Source organism: Botrytis byssoidea, assembly GCF_014898295.1.
Source record: "Botrytis byssoidea strain MUCL 94 chromosome Unknown BBYS_008, whole genome shotgun sequence".
Lineage (NCBI taxonomy): Eukaryota > Fungi > Ascomycota > Leotiomycetes > Helotiales > Sclerotiniaceae > Botrytis > Botrytis byssoidea.
The window spans coordinates 1,018,507-1,038,634 of record NW_024065849.1 but is presented as its reverse complement, the minus strand read 5'-3'; the positions used below and the strand labels follow the sequence as shown (position 1 = coordinate 1,038,634).

At 43.5% G+C, this 20,128-nt stretch overlaps 6 protein-coding genes across 6 annotated transcripts; 4 read left to right on the top strand and 2 right to left on the bottom strand.

Moving 5' to 3' along the window:
* Positions 1-2,673: 2,673 nt before the first annotated feature.
* On the top strand, positions 2,674-3,620 carry EAE97_004931 (uncharacterized protein; the record flags this gene model as incomplete). Its single annotated transcript, XM_038875443.1, has 2 exons — positions 2,674-2,834; positions 2,936-3,620. 2 exons carry the CDS (start codon positions 2,674-2,676, stop codon positions 3,618-3,620), a joined length of 846 nt encoding a protein of 281 aa, XP_038733800.1.
* A 949-nt stretch (positions 3,621-4,569) lies between these two features.
* EAE97_004930 (uncharacterized protein) lies at positions 4,570-5,850 on the top strand (the record flags this gene model as incomplete). Its single annotated transcript, XM_038875442.1, has 4 exons — positions 4,570-4,620; positions 4,675-4,712; positions 4,765-5,481; positions 5,532-5,850. The coding sequence occupies 4 exons, from the start codon at positions 4,570-4,572 to the stop codon at positions 5,848-5,850; spliced, it is 1,125 nt and encodes a 374-aa protein (XP_038733799.1).
* A 553-nt stretch (positions 5,851-6,403) lies between these two features.
* EAE97_004929 (uncharacterized protein) lies at positions 6,404-11,120 on the bottom strand. The gene is made up of 3 exons (XM_038875441.1): positions 9,072-11,120; positions 7,505-9,021; positions 6,404-7,453 (listed from the first exon to the last, which is right to left on the bottom strand). The coding sequence occupies exons 1-3, from the start codon at positions 10,087-10,089 to the stop codon at positions 6,992-6,994; spliced, it is 2,997 nt and encodes a 998-aa protein (XP_038733798.1). The 5' UTR covers positions 10,090-11,120; the 3' UTR covers positions 6,404-6,991.
* A 529-nt stretch (positions 11,121-11,649) lies between these two features.
* On the top strand, positions 11,650-12,585 carry EAE97_004928 (uncharacterized protein; the record flags this gene model as incomplete). The annotated part of the gene is made up of 1 exon (XM_038875440.1): positions 11,650-12,585. The coding sequence occupies one exon, from the start codon at positions 11,650-11,652 to the stop codon at positions 12,583-12,585; it is 936 nt and encodes a 311-aa protein (XP_038733797.1).
* Positions 12,586-12,837: 252 nt separating this feature from the next.
* Positions 12,838-14,062, top strand: EAE97_004927 (uncharacterized protein; the record flags this gene model as incomplete). Its single annotated transcript, XM_038875439.1, has 3 exons — positions 12,838-12,860; positions 13,227-13,779; positions 14,033-14,062. The coding sequence occupies 3 exons, from the start codon at positions 12,838-12,840 to the stop codon at positions 14,060-14,062; spliced, it is 606 nt and encodes a 201-aa protein (XP_038733796.1).
* On the bottom strand, positions 12,926-18,593 carry EAE97_004926 (uncharacterized protein). The gene is made up of 3 exons (XM_038875438.1): positions 16,981-18,593; positions 14,853-16,907; positions 12,926-14,790 (listed from the first exon to the last, which is right to left on the bottom strand). The coding sequence occupies exons 1-3, from the start codon at positions 17,180-17,182 to the stop codon at positions 14,093-14,095; spliced, it is 2,955 nt and encodes a 984-aa protein (XP_038733795.1). The 5' UTR covers positions 17,183-18,593; the 3' UTR covers positions 12,926-14,092.
* Positions 18,594-20,128: the final 1,535 nt, after the last annotated feature.

Genomic DNA, 20,128 nt, shown 5'->3' with positions numbered 1-20,128 from the left:
GCATCTATAGATACATTTTCAAGGAGTTTGGAATTAAAAAAAATTCCTGCTCGAATGAGATGATATAGCTTCGGGTTCTGAGCTTGAAACTTGAGGCTGCAAATCTGACGTGAATACTGGGGATTAAAATCTAGGTTTGGAAGTCTTCAGTTTGGATTTCGAACCTGTAAGATCACATCAATCAAATCAATCCAATCAGTTCACAATCAAATATCTAAAAATAGCAAAGCGATTCAATCCGCCAAATAATCTGGCAAACAATAGACCCAAACCCTTCAACCACGAGGGAATATCTTGTCCAATCCAGCCCGAGTCAACCGATGGTCGTCTATAGCCGACTGTTTTACACGACCTATCTAGACCGCCATACGTAAAAGAATTGGGAACGCAGACCGATCCTCGCATCACAGACCCAAATGCAGGATTTAGCTGAAGATTAAGATAAATTAGAGCCTGGGCGCTAATGTAAAAATGTATTTTGTTGGAAAGGGGAATTTTAGCTCCTGTCCTATTCCATTTGGCCCATGCAACATATGACAGCACCGTAATATCTCGTCGTCTTTAAGTTTCCCTCGTATTATTACATGTGACAAGGTAGGAACCACACGAAGAGCAAACAAATCCATCATCATTCTGGTGTGGGTGAGAAGACTCCTGATCGCGTGACTTTCTGTAGCTAACGCTTTTATATCTTTTTTCAGTACTTTGAATTCAATCACTGATATTCTTGCCCCTTGCTTGGCCATCTTCTCTTTAGTCATTAACTTTTGTACCCACTATCTCTACCATCCACATCGGAGAAGCTACGCTTCCAGTCATTATGCCTGCTTCAAGTGTTCATGAAGCTTCCTTGATATAAATCAAACTGGCAGACAGCAATTATACTTGCATTCAGAACATATAAAGAAAGGCTTTGTTAAGAATCGAAACGAAAATGTGATCGAATTTTCCTGATATAAACCAGATATCGAATAAAAGTTTGAAATGGATAAACCACAGCGAGCTACCAGTGGAATTTCATCCTAGAGCTATGATATCGACATGGGCATTATGGAAAAAACATAATCTGATGCGGAATCCAATAAAATGATACGATTATATCACCATGAGGTTTCCCAGTTCAGTGTTTATGAGGTTGTATTGAAACTTAATCAACTGAGATAATAGTTATCAATGGGAACTACCCCTTCTTGGCTATTTCTGATTGACCTCTTGTTTTAAAAGAAATCATTGTGGCATGATACTGTTCTGACTTGACAGTTCTGTTGCAAAATTAGTCAACGTTTAGCTTTCGGATTATGTATGATGTTCCAAAACTTGGAGGGTTGTAACTGAATGTTTGCGAATAAGATCAATCGGAATCAATTCTGGTGAACATTCAACATACTTACAAGGTGCGCGGGGTACTAATTGTGTTACATTCTTTCTGAATCACTGTAGATTGACTTTGTTGACTTTGTAGATGTAGAAGTGAAACGTACCGTTTTGTAAGCGTGAACTCTGTGCTATACTAACCTTTACAGCCTCATCGAAAGATGTTTCCAATAGATTTTGATCATAGATGGGGAAAACAAAACCGCAAAAGATATCAATAGAAATTTCGGCAGACTTCTGCGTCAGCTTACGGACTACCCCATGATACTCATTCTATCAAACTGTAAGCGGATACGAAACAAAAAACGCCGAATGAATAGAAATCGTCACCAAAATGTGGCAAGCTGTCGAATAGATCCAGATCTTCGCTCTAGCCTGACTATGATCGCTCCGTGAAGATATTGTGAATCTGGGGTGGTGGTGCAAACACACGTAATGTTTGTGCTACTAGATTACGTATAGTGTGGGGGAACATGTCAAGTACCGAAAGTTGCAGTGAGGCGTCAAGCGGAGCTCCGTTCTCTTGAAAGGCTGTTCGACAGAGTAGCCCATGTGCCTGATTGGGTGGGAACGGGGTATGGATATAAGTAATCTATCGCATTAATTGACCAGGCTAGATTACCAAGCGTAGATTTGCTCGAAAGTCTTGGGATGTTGAATACGCAGATTACAGAAGATGTTGAAAACTGGGGCATCTACTATTGTTTTTACGAACTAAATGAAGCGAGGAGAAAATAAGGGGAACAAAGTTCATGCTAGTGTTACGGCGTTGACGGCCTTGTTGCCAAAGTGAGATTTCTGTGTCTTTAACGATGCATGTAGACTAATTCTCTTCGCATATCAAGTTATGCGCATTTGAACCTCAATACATCAAGTTATAGTGATTGCTGCCGAACCGTGTCTTAAACCAAGAGTCTCTCATTACGACGACTTTCAAAAACATTTGAGGCTTGGATGAGTTTCTGGTTCTTTCAGATTGAGGATGCATATTGATCAAGCCGAAACAATGATTATTTAACGGGAAACTCTGCCCGGCACGGCGGGGTACGTAACGTGGGAAGCAAACGTGGTTAATGCAGCTTGTGATGAGCTATCCAAAATATCTGTAATTATATAACAGAATCTGAATCTTTATGTGCATATAATTTCGTGTTATCCTTTCATTTATTTCTGAAGTTCTTAGTCTTTCACTCGCAAATTCCAACAGTTTTTCGGATCCAAAAAATCACTTTCTAAATACCTTACCTCTAGCAAGGTCCCTTATATTGAAGCGGTAGCGTATCGCTCAGAATTGCAAGTATGCATATCCATATTTTGGTAATGGTGGCTAGTCTTCGCACTGTGGTGCTTGCGAATTATCCATCGGATGATAATAAAGATGCTGTCGCCGATTATTCATTTGATCCAAACCAGGCTGGTGTACCGGACGTTGCATTGGATGCAAGTCAGGCGGCTATAGTGTAAGTTTTCCATGATTCCACGTCAATATTTTGCCCTTCTGAATTCCTCTTCTTTTACCTCCGTCAAAAAGCCTCCAACTGACACTCATATCCCAATGCAGCTCTGTAATAGTCTCCAGTCTCTCATCTCTCTCCACTGCCCTCGATATCCCTTCATCCCTTGCCTCCGAGCTTTCCAACATTCCCACCTCGGCCTCAACCCTTGGATACTCTCCAACGGGGGTTTCGCAGCTAGACGAACAACTTTCCGGTACCAATAAGCCGGATTGGTACACCTCACTGTCTCCAGACGCAAAGTCCTATGTCGATAATGCTGTAAGCATACTAGATAGTGTGTACAGTCTCGAGAGTATCTTAACCACTGCCACTGCTTGGAAGACTACATCTGTTGGAGTAGTAGGTGGTACGACGGCAACACCGGCTAGTACTTGGGAGTCAACATGGGCGAGTAGTACAAAGTTTGATGATTGGGGGTCGTCCTGGACGAGTACTACCGGTGCTGGAAAATGGGATTTCTCATGGGCGAGCAGTACCGGGACGGACAATTGGGACTCGTCATGGGCAAGTAGTACCGGCGTCAATAACTGGGAATCAACATCGCCAAGTAGTACAAGTTCTAAGGCTGGGGAATCAGTGTTTGGAAGTAGTACTGCCACTAAGGATAGCACGGCGGCGCAGACGACAGGACCAATCGAGGTAACCACATCGAACGCGACTCCGGTGATGTGCAGTCTGAGTCTAGGTCTGGTATTAGCGGTGGCTGTGGGGGTAATTTGCGCAATGTAAAGGAAAGGAGTAGTAAGGTTGGGATGAGTACACATGTAATGAGGAGAAGGCAATTTCTTTTTCGTCTCTTGTTCTGTTATTAGTTAGGGGGTCGGTAGCGATGAATAGGTGAGGATGTAATATCGCGAAGCGAGTATTCTTTCTCTTTTTTGTTCTGTTCGTGCGTATGCAATGGCACAGTTGGTTCAATTGGGATACAGGTTAACTAGGAGTCAATATCTGAATATCTTCAACAACAAATGTAATGCTTAACACGAGAATGATCGTCAGCGGGATGATTACCTAATGCTACTATCATTTCTCTCTCTGAGACTTTTGCGCAACTATCATGGGATACGTGATGCTAATTCGTAGTCGTGTCTTCTTACATACCATAATCCTCCAACGAATCCCGCAAAGCCGTTGAACCTCCAATGTAGACGGAAGGATCACAAATATAGACTCAGTATTCACGCTACGAACCTTTCCAACAATCTCAGCTGTTAGCTGAAGATGATAGGATACTATCAATCAATGAAATGGCATTTAAAGAAGAGTCATATCTCGATGCAATGTTCTTCCAGACTGGATGTGCATATTTTTGTCTCAAAACTCCTGTTTTTCTTGAAGCCCTTGTAAATATCGATGTTGCTCAGCTCCTGATAATCTCAACATGTTCGACCAGGAAGGTGATCATATCCAAATGCTTTCTACTCAAAGATCATTCGGGCGAGCTTTCTGGTCGTTGTCAATCCAGATTCCCCCGCGATGTCTCGGATAAATACCGGCCGATAGCTCTCCGACATCACCACCCCACCTTTTTCATTACTATTGCTAGCTAGATTCAAGACCTCATTTAACCAAAAAGGACCAAACAAGCCCCAATACCTACGTAAACTAGGAATATTTCACGCTGGTGTCTACAACGCTTTGAACTTCATATCAATCTTAAAGCTTCAGAGGCGCAAAAATGGCAGCAGTAACCAATTCTGCTATATCAAGTGTGCCTACTAAGATAGAGGTAATCTTAAACTTCGTGATTGCATTCTTACTGCTCACTAACACTTCTCATTAGATTGTTGACAAACTAAAGGCAAGCAGTGGAAATGTTGGGTTAGTCGTTATTGCTCCGTCAAAAACATTGATACTGACACATTTCAATCAGTACCACATATGGTCTCTCAGACCAAGTTACTCTTCTTCAACATGATTCCGCATTTGCATCACTAGTTGGCGAAGCCCCGTCACATGCACTCCTATTTTCTACTGCTGGATCAACCAACAACCCTTTCTTTCACGAAGCCTGTGTTTTGCTACCCGACCATGATGAACTCTATGTCACATCAAACCTCCTACAAGCTACCAGTTCCGCAAACTTCCCAACCATTCTGATATCTAGAATTAAGCTCCATCGAAATGACGACGGGAGTATCAAATCTGCTGAGTGGGCTAAAATGCGTCCACCACCAGGCATTGACATGCCGAATGGTGGTGTTAATTATCAAGATGGTATTCTATTTTGTGCTCAGGGGAATAGAAGCGCAGGCTCAGGTGGTATTTATCATATGCCCAGATCTTCACCCCCGAAACCTATGGTGACGAACTTTCATGGAAGACATTTCAATTCTGTAAACGATGTGGTGGTGGCTAAAGATGGTAGCATATGGTTCACAGATCCATGTTATGGATGGGAGCAAGATTTCCGATTAAAGCCTAAACTTCCTTGTCAAGTATATAGATTCGATCCTATTACGGGAGATATTAGAGTTGTGGCAGATGGCTTTGGTAGACCAAATGGAATTGCTTTCTCGCCGGACGAGTTAGTGGTTTATATTACGGATACAGATCAAATCCACGGAGATGGAAACGAGGATTTAACGCGGTATGTCTCTTTATTTTACAATCAGGTATCTTTCGCTGATTTCGATTCAGTCCTGCAACAATCTATGCTTTTGATGTTCACATGACATCAGGCGCGCCCTTCCTCATAAACCGAAGAGTTTTCGCGTATGCAGTTGATGGCTTCCCAGATGGCATCAAGTGTGATGTTCACGGTAATGTATACTCCGGCTGTGGTGATGGCGTGGAAGTCTGGAATTCAGCGGGGACTTTAATCGGCACCATTTTAGTTCCTGGCGGCGTAGCAAACTTCTGCTTTGGAAAGGATGGGGAAGTATTCTTGTGTGCCGAACAAAAGTTTTGGAGATTACAGTTGGCAAGTACGACAAAAGGCTCGTTACTTGGGATTTAACTAAATTACCATAATGTTATTGGAGGACAAAAGAATATGTATTTGAATAATATAGATGATTTTGAGTATTCATAAGTATTGTTGTATAAAAGATGAGTATTTCTCTGAAATATTTAATGATTCATATACTCTCCACCATTGGCCTCAATGTACGGCATGGAGCCGACCCCTCATCTTGATCTACATAACGGTATACACACCGCATAAGACTTGGATAGAGATTCAATAGCTGCCTCTTGAGTCTTGGATCTTTGAAATTGTCCTAGAGCAACAGCTGCATGATTTGTATCTACATCTTCACGACAGTAACCCAAACCAATAGCACACAAAGACAATCAGCGAGCTATTAGCCATGGCCACCACAGATATGAATCCACCCTCAAGATTCCAAAGATTTCTCTCTTCCCCTATCCGTTGGTCATATGACGACATAGAGAGCCAACAGACTCAGCAATCCGTCATTCACAGCATTTGGAGGAGGGTATGGTATGTTTTAATCTCTTTCGCTTAATACTCTCTCTTGTTTTCAAGGTGTGGAATATTGGAGAAAATGCTGATTGATAGACTTGGATAGTTGGGATGTTATGCCTGGAATCATGAGGATAAAGATGTTTGTGTTAGTTGTCAAAAGGCGAGGGGAAGAGAAGTGAGATCGAGATTGGTGGCACTGAAGAGGGCGTTGGGATTTACAGGCTAGGATAATAGTTTGGAAGGTGGTGTAGGGAGAGGAAATGATGGGTGAGCGTAATGATCGATCAAAGGGGTGATGTTTTGTTCATTTTTGCAGTTGCTCGGATCAGCAATTTGAAATGGCCAGCTCTGTTCTTGGGAATTTTATACGAGATTCTACCATACAGACACGGTGATCGTTCTGAATACCTGAAATATCGCACTTATCTCGATCAGAGGTTCTTCTCTTGGCCGAATTCATGAATCAATGTCGCCTACAAAAGATTTCATTTTACTCTTCTCGAGTGATTTTAGATCCACCTCTTCCACTTGATAAGTTTCATGGACTCCCATTTTATGATACCAACAGTGAACGCAGATTAGCAACAAATATAGGCAAGAAATATGATGAAAGGATAAACAAGGGTATATACTACATGTTCAATTTACAATTTCAAACAAATTCGTGTTTCTATATCTTAGTGCGCTTTGCTGATGATGGCGTGTCATTCACTTGCTCATTACCATCAACTCCCAAGATAGTTCCGTCTGAATCGACAGTGTCGTCCGAATCATCCGAAAATTCCTCAAATAAGCGTTTCCGATCGATGTCATTATTATTGGAGCTCACAATGACCGTGAACTCACGACATGCCGTATCGGCTTCGATGATTTTTTCGAAATAGGGCTTCATATCGGCATTCGTGCTACTCTCTGAGAGACTCGGAACGAAAGCTCCAAGATAGATCAAAACATGAGTGGATAGGTTGATAAGAGATTGTTCGTAATCTTTATCAAGACTCATTCCTTTCCACTGAGAATAAATATTCTCCATGACGGTATATCGAGCGATTATGCTGGCAATTTCGCTCATTTCTGTGATAATCCTGGTTTGGGAATCAACTGTCCAGTTTGTACCATACGAAAGCAAGTTCTGCAAAAGTCAATTAGCTTACTATTGTTTGATTGATATGAATCAACACACCTCGACGGCTCCCAGAAGACATGCCCATGCAATAGCTCCAATTTTAAGGCCGATCGTCTCTTCCATCACGGCTAGAACATCAAGTATTTTCTGGATACAGCTAGCAGCACGCGGAAACATCTGACGGCGTAGAGCAATCCTCTCTTTGTAGAGATTTGCAAACCAATCTGAATTGGCAACAAGCGGAATAGATCCTGCTTCTGAAGTAGCGTAAACGCGCTGCCATTTCAAGTACTGTTCTAAATTACTCCACATGACAGCATCCAATGACTTTACATTTATGAAACCTCGTATCCAAAATCCACCTGGGCCCTTGTTAGACACTTCATTCTGAAAATTGAGAATAGAGTCGTTATTCGATCTATCAATTTTTGATGACTTGAAAACTTGTCCCGAGAGATCATCAGTATAACCTGGGGGCAATTCCATACGTCCGCGAGGTTCACTCTTGCCATAAGGCGATATAGACGGATAAGAAGGCTGTCCATCTCTTATATAGGTTTCTTGTGATGCTCGATTTAGCATTTGAACCTCTTGAGGCTGTGTTTTGGGTAACAGATTTTCAGTTCCAAGTCCATGGAGTACCGATGGCATGTTAGCCGAGATTTCCATGCTTAGGCAGGCATCAAAATTATGCCATCGTCCGGAATCTCCCCCAGCAACTCTTTCGGTAACTCCAAGACGTCGGTGGGGAGACAACCGAACCATTTGTTTTTGTTGCTGTTGTTGCATTTGAATTCGTTGAGTTCGTTGAATAGATGACTGCAGCTTTTGGTGTTGTTGTTGAGTTCCATGCGAAGGCCATGTTTGAATTGCAGTGTATTTTTGATTTGTCTGAAGTATAACACCCGGAGTAGTACAACTAGAGTTATTGACCTGAACAAATTGTTCAGATTGAGCAAAACTCGGGTCAACAGGACTCAACTGGGTGGGGATACCAAACAAGTTGGGCTTTGAGTAAGGAGAGTCGGCAGATTTTTTGCCGGTAAATAGAATATCGTCAGCTCTGGATGTCTCAGGCTGGGGATTTGGTGCCACTGAATTTGATGGTAGCATCGCATTCTGAATTCGCTGCACCTGGCGTGTCAATGCTAACCTGTCTTCATTCTCCTTCTTGATAAGTACAAGTTGGCTCTGATCGTCCAGATACGCGAGTTCATTGGCAGGTACATTTAGTTTAGGAAGTGCGCTTTCTAAGTTTGCCTGGTGAGATGTTTCTGATAATTGTTGACAGCTATTTTGCTGCCCCAGTTTTGCGATTTCTTGTCTCCTTTTATTCTGATCCTTAAGAAGTATGAGCTGAACTTCATGACCCGCAAGTGATCGTTTTTGTACAGTAGCTGAACTGCGGCGTCGACGACGACGTTCTTCCCGATTGCGCTGTACCCAAGCCTCATGCTCATCCAATGGCGAGCCATCTTGCTCCTCGTTGTTAAACGCGTCTGTGCAGTCGTGTGCAGTAAGGTCGCGTAGATCACTGATGTAGTGTGGATCAAGCTCACGCTTAGGAGGGAGACCTGATTATATTAGCTAATACATGTGTATCTTGGTTTTTATATTAACCTACATTTTGAAGGATCTGCGTTGTTGATTTGGTTTAAGGTGTGTCTAGTTTGTGTAATCGAAGCATCGAGATTACCACGATCAAGATATGACGCAACTTGCGAGGATAAACTGGTTTGTTTCGTAAGATCAGTATCGTAATCATGATGCCCCATGAGATCATTACTTTTCGACGGGATATATTTGAGTGAACTTGGGCTCATCTTCTTCTCCTCTGTAAGATGCCAATTGTTTGTTGTCACAGACTCATCCATAAATTTGGAGTTATCCAGACGTTTTTTATCTCCCATGAAAGACGATGAGGTTTTATCAGCCTGGATTTGAGAGCTATCAGCTTCTATGCAACTGTAGGCTGGGCTCACTGGGGAACAAGCGGGAGATGCAGAGTAGCCATCGGATTCCTCCATTCGAGGCCCATCAACGCCAAATCCGCCAAAACTTGTCTCTTTTCCCATTGAAGAACCCAAAACTGCATCAATTTGATGATTTTGACTCTTCGCACTATCACTCTCTACAAGAATGTGTTCCGGGGACGCAGGAGAGTGTATGGCAGAAGGGATGTAGCCCATTTCAGGCATGAAGTTAAGTAATTCAGGTATTTCACAGGACGATTCGCGCTCTAATGCCTCATAATATTCGTATTGACTTGAAGATTCTCCCTGGTATCCATGATACACTTTGCCATGCTCTATTTCCTGAGGCTTGTTCTCGACTTTTGGGTGAGGCGAGGTTTCCGCTTGATCGGTAGGCCCAGTTGTTGCCGAGATATTGCTAGGAACTGGCAGATGCTTGGCCCATTCCTCAGCATCCAAGATATTCATGTTGAAATGTTTCATCGCTGAAAGAATCATCTCATTTCTCCAACCCTTGAGAGATTCTGATTCGGATGTATTCAGTTGGTGGCTCTCTTCTACTGAAAATGAAGGTTTGTCATGTCTATCGGATACCACTACAGACTGTGGTATCACAGGTATATCGTTAAGATCTTCTGGCTTGAAGAAGCTCTCCACTTGTTCTGACATTTCGACATGTTAGCCCAGTTTTGAAAACACTCACCATCACATATTGCAGATCTCAGGTCTTGAACCTTGAAGACTTACTCGTTCGGCCATCTAACGATTCTCGATTTTGATATGATAAGGCGCTGTGGAAGGAATCTACAGACTGGTTTGCATGAGTGTTTAGGATTGGCGGCATGCTCTTTGGCACCACTGCCATTGAAATGAATGAGGATGTAGAAAAGCTGGTTGTACTAGGTATTCTAGTTGCTGGGGGACTAACATAGGTTGACGATGTAGCCGATGTACCTAAGGTAGAGCTTGAGCCCCCCGAAACTAAAGATGCGCTCGATGCTAGCAAAGATTTTGACCCCAAAGAGGCTCCAGTGGTATCCTTCATCGACATGCCAGCCAATTTTAGTCTCGTATCCTCCACTTGCATGCGTGTCTCTGTTGACAGACCATCTCTGTTCGGGCCACCAATCATACTGGGGTTATTTATACCCAAAGAGTCCATCATATTATCAGCTCTCAGTGCACTCAACACGCTCAATGTACCCATCAGACTCAACTTTAAGTCACGAAGTCTCGCCAACAACTTCATAATTTCCTTCTCTTTGTACAACCATTTAATTTTGGCCAGAACACTACCACTTCTCAATTTCCGAATAATTCGATCGATTTTCGTGCATATCGTCGCACAATCCCCAATGATTTTAGCTGTAAGCCTATACACCTGATCTGCATAGCGACCATCTTTACCGTGAAGTAATGTAGATAGCAGATGAAGCTCATCTGAAAAAGTTTCAAGGTCCCTTGCTAAATCCTTGATATCAGAAGGGGCATTGGATAGAGCTTCACCCACTTCGTAAAGGGTCTTTGAGATTGTGTAGACAGTTCCGGCCAGCTGAAGAATGCTGGCTATTCCACCGATTACTTCAAGAGCCATGATGATGAGCCCGTCAGGCTATCTAACCCTCAGAAGCTTCCCAATTACATGAAATAAAGACTTGGTAATCAATGCTTGTTGGTGCAAAAGTTTGTTTGTAATATTTTCTCTTTTTGAAATACAAATCAACGTTTGCAAGTTTTCAGCACTCAACACATGACAATGCTGAGCCCCCTTCTCTCCTGCATGTCATTCTCATATGGTCCATTTTTGGATCCATCCAGCCGACATTCCATTGCTATTGGAGAAACCCTGACAGGCCTCTCCATTTCAAAGTCAAGAATTAACCATTGGCACAACAATTGAATGATCATTTGAATACGCAGTTTACATAAGGATATTTAACCACCTGGCATTGTCCCCTCTAGCAATTCTCTAGAGTGATAGTTTATTTCGCATCCCTTTCTGATACACGGAAAGTTTAGAGGCCGACGCTAAGCCTTGACGCAACGTTAGCTTTGTTTTACCTAGGCTCGCCAGGCTATATTCCAGAAGCCTCTAGACTTGCATTCATAATCAGCCTCGCCATCGTCACTAATCCAATTCCCATCTTAACACCTACACAACTTAACCCCGTCCATAGTACGACACATTGGAAGCCTATTCGAGGTGTTTATATATTCCCATCCGTCATCATGGCCTCCTCGTCAAGATCAGAAACTCCAGAAGATACATCCTTCAGTACCATGGACGAAAAAGACCCAACATTAATTGGTGTACATTGCCAGTACGAATACTGCAATCAATTAGATTTCCTCCCATTTCGTTGTGAATCATGTCGCGGAACGTTTTGTCTCGATCATCGTACAGAAACAAGCCATCATTGCTCAAAACCTGGAGAATGGGCAGCCAGACGTCGGCTTGCCAATCAATCTAAACGTTCTCTGGGCGAAGGGAAAATGATGGCAGATGTTGAAAAGCCATGCGCATCGCCGACTTGTAAGACGACGATTGGAACGAGTTTATCGACAGGTGTACATTGCTCTATATGTAATCGGGACTATTGTCTCAAACATCGATTGGGGGAAGACCACGATTGTAGAAACCTCGTACCCATTGGGGCAAGAGTTGGCAGATTTAATGAACAACAAACAAGTGCAAAATTGGCCTTTGGAAAACTAAGGGCTTGGGGAGCAGCACAAAAAGCAAAAGTCGCATCAACTCGAGTCCTACCTGAGCCGAAACCTTCATCCGCAGCTGCGAGACTGGTAGCCGTCAACCAGCTCAAAAAGACGGCAAAAGGAGATGCAAAGGTACCTCCGGAGAAGAGAGTGTACATAAATGTGGACGCGGAAGCCGCGACAACGACTTCGAAATTTCCTACTGGTGCTTTCTTTTACTCAAAAGATTGGGTAATGGGTCGAGTTTTGGACGCAGCGGCAAAGGCACTTCAAGTAGAAAACGTTAATAATCAGGGAATGGATGAGAAGGACAAGCTTAGAATCTTTCATGTAGAAGCTGGAAGACTTTTGGAATTCAACGAGAAGGTTGGAGATGCTTTGGTCAGCGGCAATCGTATAGTACTGCTCAGGGGAGTTGGACCTGCTGTGCCTGATCTTATCCAGGCATAGTCTTCTTTTACATATGGGGGTTTCTAAATTCGGAGCACGGGATTTATGCGAGTCATTTGGATGATACCATGATATAACTTACAGGAATTGCATAGGATGCATAGGATGGGAGTTGGGGTATCCTGAGACTTTACATATTGGCGTTCATTAGAACTTTATGGATTATAGCCGTCCATTTTCTAATTACAAACGATTACTTTCCTTCAATATTCTGGACGTCCTACATTCGATGAGCATTTGAATAGTCACAACATGCTAGTGCATGCTATAATAGAGTAAGCTGCGCGTCTTATCAGTATCACATCCTCCAAATCGCGGATAGTGGCCGGATGACTCATTATGATTCTGAGAAGTAATTCAGCATAAATTGTTCCACCTCCCTCTAATCTGTACTTATTTTCCACGTGCTCTTTCCATATTTCCAATTCTAACATTGTCCATAATCCATCATTTATCACCCGTCAAATCCCCACACACTTCCTCGCCCTCCCTCTAAACTCCAACCTCCAACCTCCACCCTCCTCCTCCCCACAAACTCTCCATCCAACTTCCCCCGCGCAACCACCTCCAAAACTGGAATCGCCATCTCTCCGCCACCTCCCAACCGCACCCCTCCACCACCCCCATCCCCATCTTCAAAGACTTCTGCTCCGTGCACAAACAACGCGCCGTCCCGCTCATCCACCACCTCGACAACGACGACGCGCGCTCCGTGCATTTCGTCATCTACGCGCCTTGTTCCCCGCAGAAGAATCCCCAGTCTCCTACATCCCAGTGGGAACACTCCGGCTGCTCCCCTACCCAGATACTCTCCGTCCGCTCCCCCACACCCGCATTATTGTCGGATTGCCGACCGAAGAAATCCCTCCCTCTTCAATATTCTTTTTCCAGCCCTCTCCTACTTATAGAGTTAATCCCGCGTCTACTCTGCACGATGGGGTCGAGCCTTATGTGCGACTGGGTCGATTGGCGGTTTTGAAGGAGTATCGCGGGAGAGGGTATGCAGATCTCTTGATCCAGGCTGCGTTGAAATGGGCGGGGGAGAATCCGAGGTTTTCGGAAGAGGCGTTGAGTGAGGAGGAGAAAGGGACGGTGCCGGAGTGGAAGGGATTAGTGTGTTTGTATGCGAGGGATGTAGCGGTGAGGACGTGGGAACGGAATGGATTTGTGGTGGATGAGGGGATGGTGAAGAGGGTGAGTGTGAGAGTAGAAGGTGAGGAGATGAATTCAAGGGGATGAGTGTCATGCTTTTGTCGTGGGTAGATGTGTGACTCTATTCTCAGCTACATATAGGTACTCAGTAAACAATGTATTCAATAAATTTCTCTACATAAAAATACATGTCCAAAGGTAAGTAGAATGATATCTTCCAGGAACCTTCGAGATGTTAGAGAAGTCATATAGCTTCACTCGACCCACGTTTGGTCTAAAATTATATAGTATACAGTTACCATTCATACCAGAAGATTCCGGTTGAATTCATCATCATCATCTTTCTCTCTCCACTCTAACCTTCCGCTCTGAAGCGTAGCAACATCGCCATGTCGAGCGCAACTCCCCAAGTCCCAAACCGCATTAACGTATCTGCCGCACTTTTAAATAGTGATCTTGACACCCCTTTTACTTTTGGTCTTCCCGGGTCTACGTTCTTTCCCTTGCCAGTTAATCCCTCAATATCTTCTTCGTCCATCAATTCACTCCCCAATATCTCCAGGAATGCGTCATCTGCCGTATTTTTGTGTCCCCTCAGTCTCTTCATCAGACTATCTTTTTGCTTCTTATCTGCAACTTCTGCGAAAGCCCAAAGAATGACATGGGTCATCATCAATAATGAGGCTCCATAAACCCCTGTTTCTACCATATCACTTTTTGTTCCCTTGGGTGCCTCGCTTCCTTTTTCTCGGCCTGTCAGATCCACATTAAGATCTCTATTTGATTCCATGATTGCAGTGGCGGCTCGAACGGCTACATCAATAGCTAATTCTGGATCCTCTTGTGCCCATAATCTCAATCTTTCTAGAGCATGCACAATACTCGTCTGACTCGATTTTCCAATCGCATTTAATAGATCGGTAAAAGGAATATGGAGGAAAAGGCTTGTGATGTGGTGTTGAACAATACAAATATGGTGGAAAATATGAGATGTGGAATAGGGAATAGTCAAATGAGGCCGTAAATAAGTTTTGGAAAAGCGGTTAAGCGTGTCTGGATTTCGATTAGTTTAGTTGTAGGTATGGGGAAATGGGATATATAATACACCAACGTACAGGCTAGTTCTTGTCTCCTCGCAGAAACGCGGGATCTGAGGGCCTGTGAAAGAGATGAAGCAGGATGATGACCGGGTGGACTTTCGTAGATTTCTGGTGATACTTGGCTGTTGATGAATTTGCTAGCAACTAAAGATTCTTGTGAGGCATCGAATATCTGACGTTGAATTTCGAGCAGAACAAGAAATGCGGTATAGGAATTTAGATTCGGCAATGGGAGGTGGTGGGGTTGAAATATAGGTTCCTCTCCTGTCAATAAATGACCCGAGGGGGGTATAGACGAGGATGGAGTGGGAGAGAAAAGAAAAGGCCCTATAGCAGCTGCAAACGATAAAGACTGTGGTACCTTCGCAGAACCAAGCACGAAATTCCAATCGCTGGCAGAAGAGGCACACCAAAAGACTTCATCGCAAGGACAGCTGACATCTACCAATTCACCAATTGTCATTGCTGACGATTGATTCCAAAGCGCGGAGAATTGGCGATCGGTTGCATAGACAACCCAGTAAAGCCTATTGAGAGACTCTTCGTCGATCCATCGTTTCCATCGAACTTCGGGGTCTCTTAATGTTTGATCCACAGGCGAATATCTATTTGGCAAATTCGACTTTTCACTCTCGTATAAACGACGCATATGGGAGACAGCATGCCCTTTGAAAGACTCAGATACGCTGAATGCACGCTTGTTTCCACACCATAATCCCATGTGGATGAGTAAGGCTTCGGTAAAAATAGTCATAGGATTTCGAATTAAGCTCATATCTAGACGAATAGCGGCAAGCAAGTGCCAACCGATAACTTCAATTAAAACGATTGCTAGCCGTCTTCCATTCTTAACCTGACTATAAGTAGATCCAATGATCATCATGGCAGATAATAATGGCGGAGAAAGTTGATTGGTATCCACGGTAGGGCGATGCAGTACAGGTGCTTGATGTGAGAAATGCTTAAAGTAAAGCCCAATGAAGATATTGACCACATATAATGGTGGCATTGTAAAAAGTGGTTTTCTATTAGGACCTTCATGAACGGGAGATATCAAGAAATCTCGCATTTTGTAATATGTCGACTCTGAAATATCGTATCTTGGGTTATGGTTTTGAAATAAAGGATGATTAAATGGCAGATCAATTGGATCAGCTTCCAACATTGCAGTTGGATCCAAGCTAGGATTCCATGAAGCAGGCCATTTTTCTTCACCCCAAGGTAAATTTGGGGGTGAAGAAAAGCTTGCAACACTTGCAGATTGTGTTGGTCCAGGTTGCAATATATCATTTTTAGGTTGATGGTATTCAAAATGAGGCTCGCTAGCTGGTATTGTAGAAGTTGGACCCGAATTGTCCAATTTAATGTTGCTAAAATGTTGCTGCATAGATTCTGAAACAGGAACATTTTGATTGAACAGCTTCCCAGTATGTTCCCATTCGTTCCCAGTTTCAACCATGGTAGCATATAAGTCGTTAGAAACCCACGCATTTCCCATTGGGTTGTTCTCCGGTTGCAAATAGGATGTATGACTGAATGGTATCTGATACGAATATCCCATTATACCAAGAGGATTCGGAGGAAACTGGTGGTCTAATGTTGTGTCTTGGTATGAATCCCGGTATTGCTGCGTGAAAGAATGCGTCTCCTGGGGTAAGAAACCAAGTACTGGCATTGATTGGGGTACATTGTTGCTGATATTTAGTGGCTGGCTTGCCCTAAATGATCTAGGCGCCGCTTCGAGAAACGGTACATTTAGCCCAGTGGGCTCTTGAAAGGAAGTTGAGTAATTTGCCGTTGCTGTTTCCGTCGGAAATGATGGACCACGTTGCATTGGAGATAGATGAGCTGATTCTGATCGACTTGTAGGCGTCCAATTGAAGTTTTCAAGGTTTTCGTGGCTCTCAGGATCTTCAGAAGTCTTCCTCCGTTTCACCGATCCTCTTCGGCCTTCAGACTTTGGTTCCTTTTTGTCCCATCTTTCATGACCGGCTTCATGCCTTTTTAGTAAATCACTCCGAGTGAAAGTCTTTTCACATATTTGACAAATATGAGTCCGAGGAACATCGTCTATGAGGTTATTTTGTTAGCGGTGAATAAGCTTTTTAGTGTCCGAGGTTCATTCTAATCTATGCTCACTTACGGGTTTTCATGTGACGGCTCAAATTCTCGCGCCTATTGAAGGATTTAGGACACTGACTACAACCAAAAGAGGAAGCTGGCATGGGCAGGCTGCTTTTCCGAGGGATTGAAGCTTCAGCATCCATATTTGCTGAGTCGGAAGTGGAATCTGACTGAAAACTTGAGTGGACACCGCGTGTCGAAGGGTGGACATTATCTGACATACTTGAGTAGACGGAAGAATGTTCAACCAACGGCGGCGACCCAGTGTATATTTGAACAAAATAGTATATATCAACGAAATACAACAAGAAGAGGCCTAGACCCTGCTCAGCAGCTTAGGAAGCGTGGCCGCATTGACCAAGATCACAAGTGAAAGCCTACCTATCAGGCCTGTGAACGTTTAAAGTTCAAGCGCACGTCCAATAAACGATTCTCAGCTGTATGAGACAACGGTTGCATGAGAAAATTGAGAGCTTCCCCCAATTATAGATTCGCTACCATATATGAAAGCAAGTTACCCATGCGAGTAGAAAGTGATCTAAACCCTAAGAAACTCTGTTTCTTTGCTTGCCCCTCCTACCCAACAAGGAGTAGCAGTCGATCAGTGATGGCACTGACCTTAAAACCCTCCTACCTGTAAGTCCCTTACCCGGGAGAGACTAATCTGTATGATCCGGAACCTCCGCAACCCTTAAATTAGAACCATAAACCCTTAAGCAAAACTCCGTTCAAACCGTCCAATTTATCTTCAGTGATTGTGAGAAATTTTAAGTTGCTTTTGTCCTAAAGAATGTATTGCTTGCGAGGCTCGCTCCTACCGCTCCTCGCACCAGTAAGTGTCCGGTAAAATTACCACAAAGTGGCTACCTCCAACCTTAAATAGATTACCATGTCTAAATATCCACTTTTCGTCTTGTAACCCTATGTCACCTTGCACTAGTATGTTCTATCTCTTATGATCACATCTCAGCGTAACTACCCTTCAGCCTTGATCCCGCCAGACCGTCATCAGTCGCGGCATGCATTTAGAGCGTGCCGCACGGAGAGATTCCCAATGCGGTTTTCCTTCCCACACACCATCCTTGAATGTATTGTTCGTCTGAGATGTGTCATATTTCCCCGCAAGCCATCAGGTCATCGTCTATCGTGCTTGGTGTGACCCTTCCTTGAAAAGCCGCGGTGACGTTGTGGGCTGTGCAAGAAAGTTGAGTTGAACCCCAAGCATTTTCTAAAGAATTGAAGGCTTGGAAATCGATTTTCTGCGATATAGGGATGCTTCGGAATTAACTAGTGGAAGCCGATCCGAATCTGCTGGTGCTCTATTAGAGTTCACTTTGATTCAAGCTCGCCCTGTTTACATGGCATGGCATTATGCCTGCCATGATCCAAGGATTGGCAGATGCCCAATGATCGGTCAATTCGGGGGGATGCCTCGCCGGCAGATGCCCTCATCCTGCACGACCGGCAGAGGTGCAAGGAGGGTAGAATTGCTCGAGCATGGTTGAGATAAGCAATCTGCAGGTCTGAATCAAATATATTTTTTGCCTTTCAAAGTTTAGAATAAATTGTGAAAGAACTGGTGCTCAATGATTGTACACGAGCCCATTTGTTTTATCTTTAAATGGAATATAAAGCTAGTCGGCATAATATTAGATATGAAGAGTATTATTGGGTTGCTTTCTTCAAAATCAATCCTTGGGTATCGACTTGGCATCAATTACATAGCCCCTGATAGGCGGACCGGGTACACATCTCGGCTACCGTACTTTGTGAGATCTCACGGTAATTAGACTCTGGTCCCTTGCTGATTCTCCATTCAACATCATATCATTCATGTCTGCTCGCCTGAAGAGAATGATCGACCCTTATACGAAATCTTCTTTTCCACCTACTAATAAAGAGACTTTTCGTTCTTACCACTTCTTGATCTGGTCAATGGATCGTGATTCTTGACTTGATGTATGGACAGGTGCACAGCTTGCACATGTGACTGATTTGGATCTGCCCGAAGAAATAGCAAGCCCGGCGATGTGGGACGCAAAGACTGTTCTTATACTGATTTGGTCGAAGAAGAATCATTCTCCTCCACTTGCCAATGGGTTGGCATTTGCATGAGGTTTTACTGCGCTCGATTGATAATCATGGCTTGGGCTCGAAGAATCGCACTCCGCCTCCTCCGATGACGATACGACGATACATATGCGCATCACATACATACACCCTAAAGCCGTTTGTAATGCCGGCGTCTCCACGCATAGTCATGTATTTGCCGTTGCCGGGGTAGAAATTATCAATTGCAAATATCAACAAGGACTCACCGATGCTTCGACTATATATGCCAATTAATCTTCTACCGTAGGAAAGTCAAAAGTAAAATGGTGTGGGAATGGCCAAGTGTATCTTGGCAAAAATCAACTCGAGCTACTTATTTCGCAATAGACCTCAGAGGGAATCTATTAGAGAAAGGTATGAAGAGGTAGAGGCAATGAAGCTGCTCACATTTCCTCAGTTAGGTAGGTGAAAATGCTTGTTGGTCTTGTGATGAGCAGGCTATGTCGAATCTAGAACTTGTAAAAAGTGGCTAGGTAAAACTGCAAGTGAAGTCTGAGTGGGATGATATTCAAGAGAATGTAAAAGACTCATCATCGATATGCTTCAGATTCAAAGTTATTCAAGCAAGCTGCTAGAGTCGCTCCAATCGGATCTCACCCTCTCGTCGTATATGTCAGATTGAGGTTTGTTTGGGGTATACATCTCTCTAGCACGGTATAGTATTAATACATTTGAGACGGTACTCATTGAATTATCCGTTCGGGGAAGAGAATGATGCTTCCGATGTTAGTCTCTCATTTATTTCTATCCTCTCTCTAGTTCTACCTACCAGGAGTGTCAGGAGTGAAAGTGTACCTTTGAGGGGGGGGGTTAGAACCCAACCACGCTAATGGAAATCATCCCCTCCAAGTTTCCCCCTTGGCCAGCTTCTTGCAACCGCTCCAACACCTTCGATCCTCAACCACAATAATTCCGGTGAATTCTACAACACCTGGAATGTTCATTTCCCTTCATTGTATCAACCTTTTCTATCTTGATTCTATAATACAATCATTACTTTGATACATATCGATCTTTGATTGATCAAGCTTCTCATCGGGGTGATTCTGCCTTCT

Coding starts and splice junctions, on each gene's coding strand:
- EAE97_004929 (XM_038875441.1), bottom strand. CDS start 10,089: ATGTCAGAACAAGTGGAGAGCTTCTTCAAGCCAGAAGATCTTAACGAT. Junction 9,022..9,071: donor CAACGCAGATCCTTCAAAAT/GTAGGTTAATAT, acceptor TAATATAATCAG/GTCTCCCTCCTAAGCGTGAG. Junction 7,454..7,504: donor GTCTTCTGGGAGCCGTCGAG/GTGTGTTGATTC, acceptor TGACTTTTGCAG/AACTTGCTTTCGTATGGTAC.
- EAE97_004926 (XM_038875438.1), bottom strand. CDS start 17,182: ATGTCAGATAATGTCCACCCTTCGACACGCGGTGTCCACTCAAGTTTT. Junction 16,908..16,980: donor GAGCCGTCACATGAAAACCC/GTAAGTGAGCAT, acceptor ATAACCTCATAG/ACGATGTTCCTCGGACTCAT. Junction 14,791..14,852: donor GAGGAGACAAGAACTAGCCT/GTACGTTGGTGT, acceptor ATCGAAATCCAG/ACACGCTTAACCGCTTTTCC.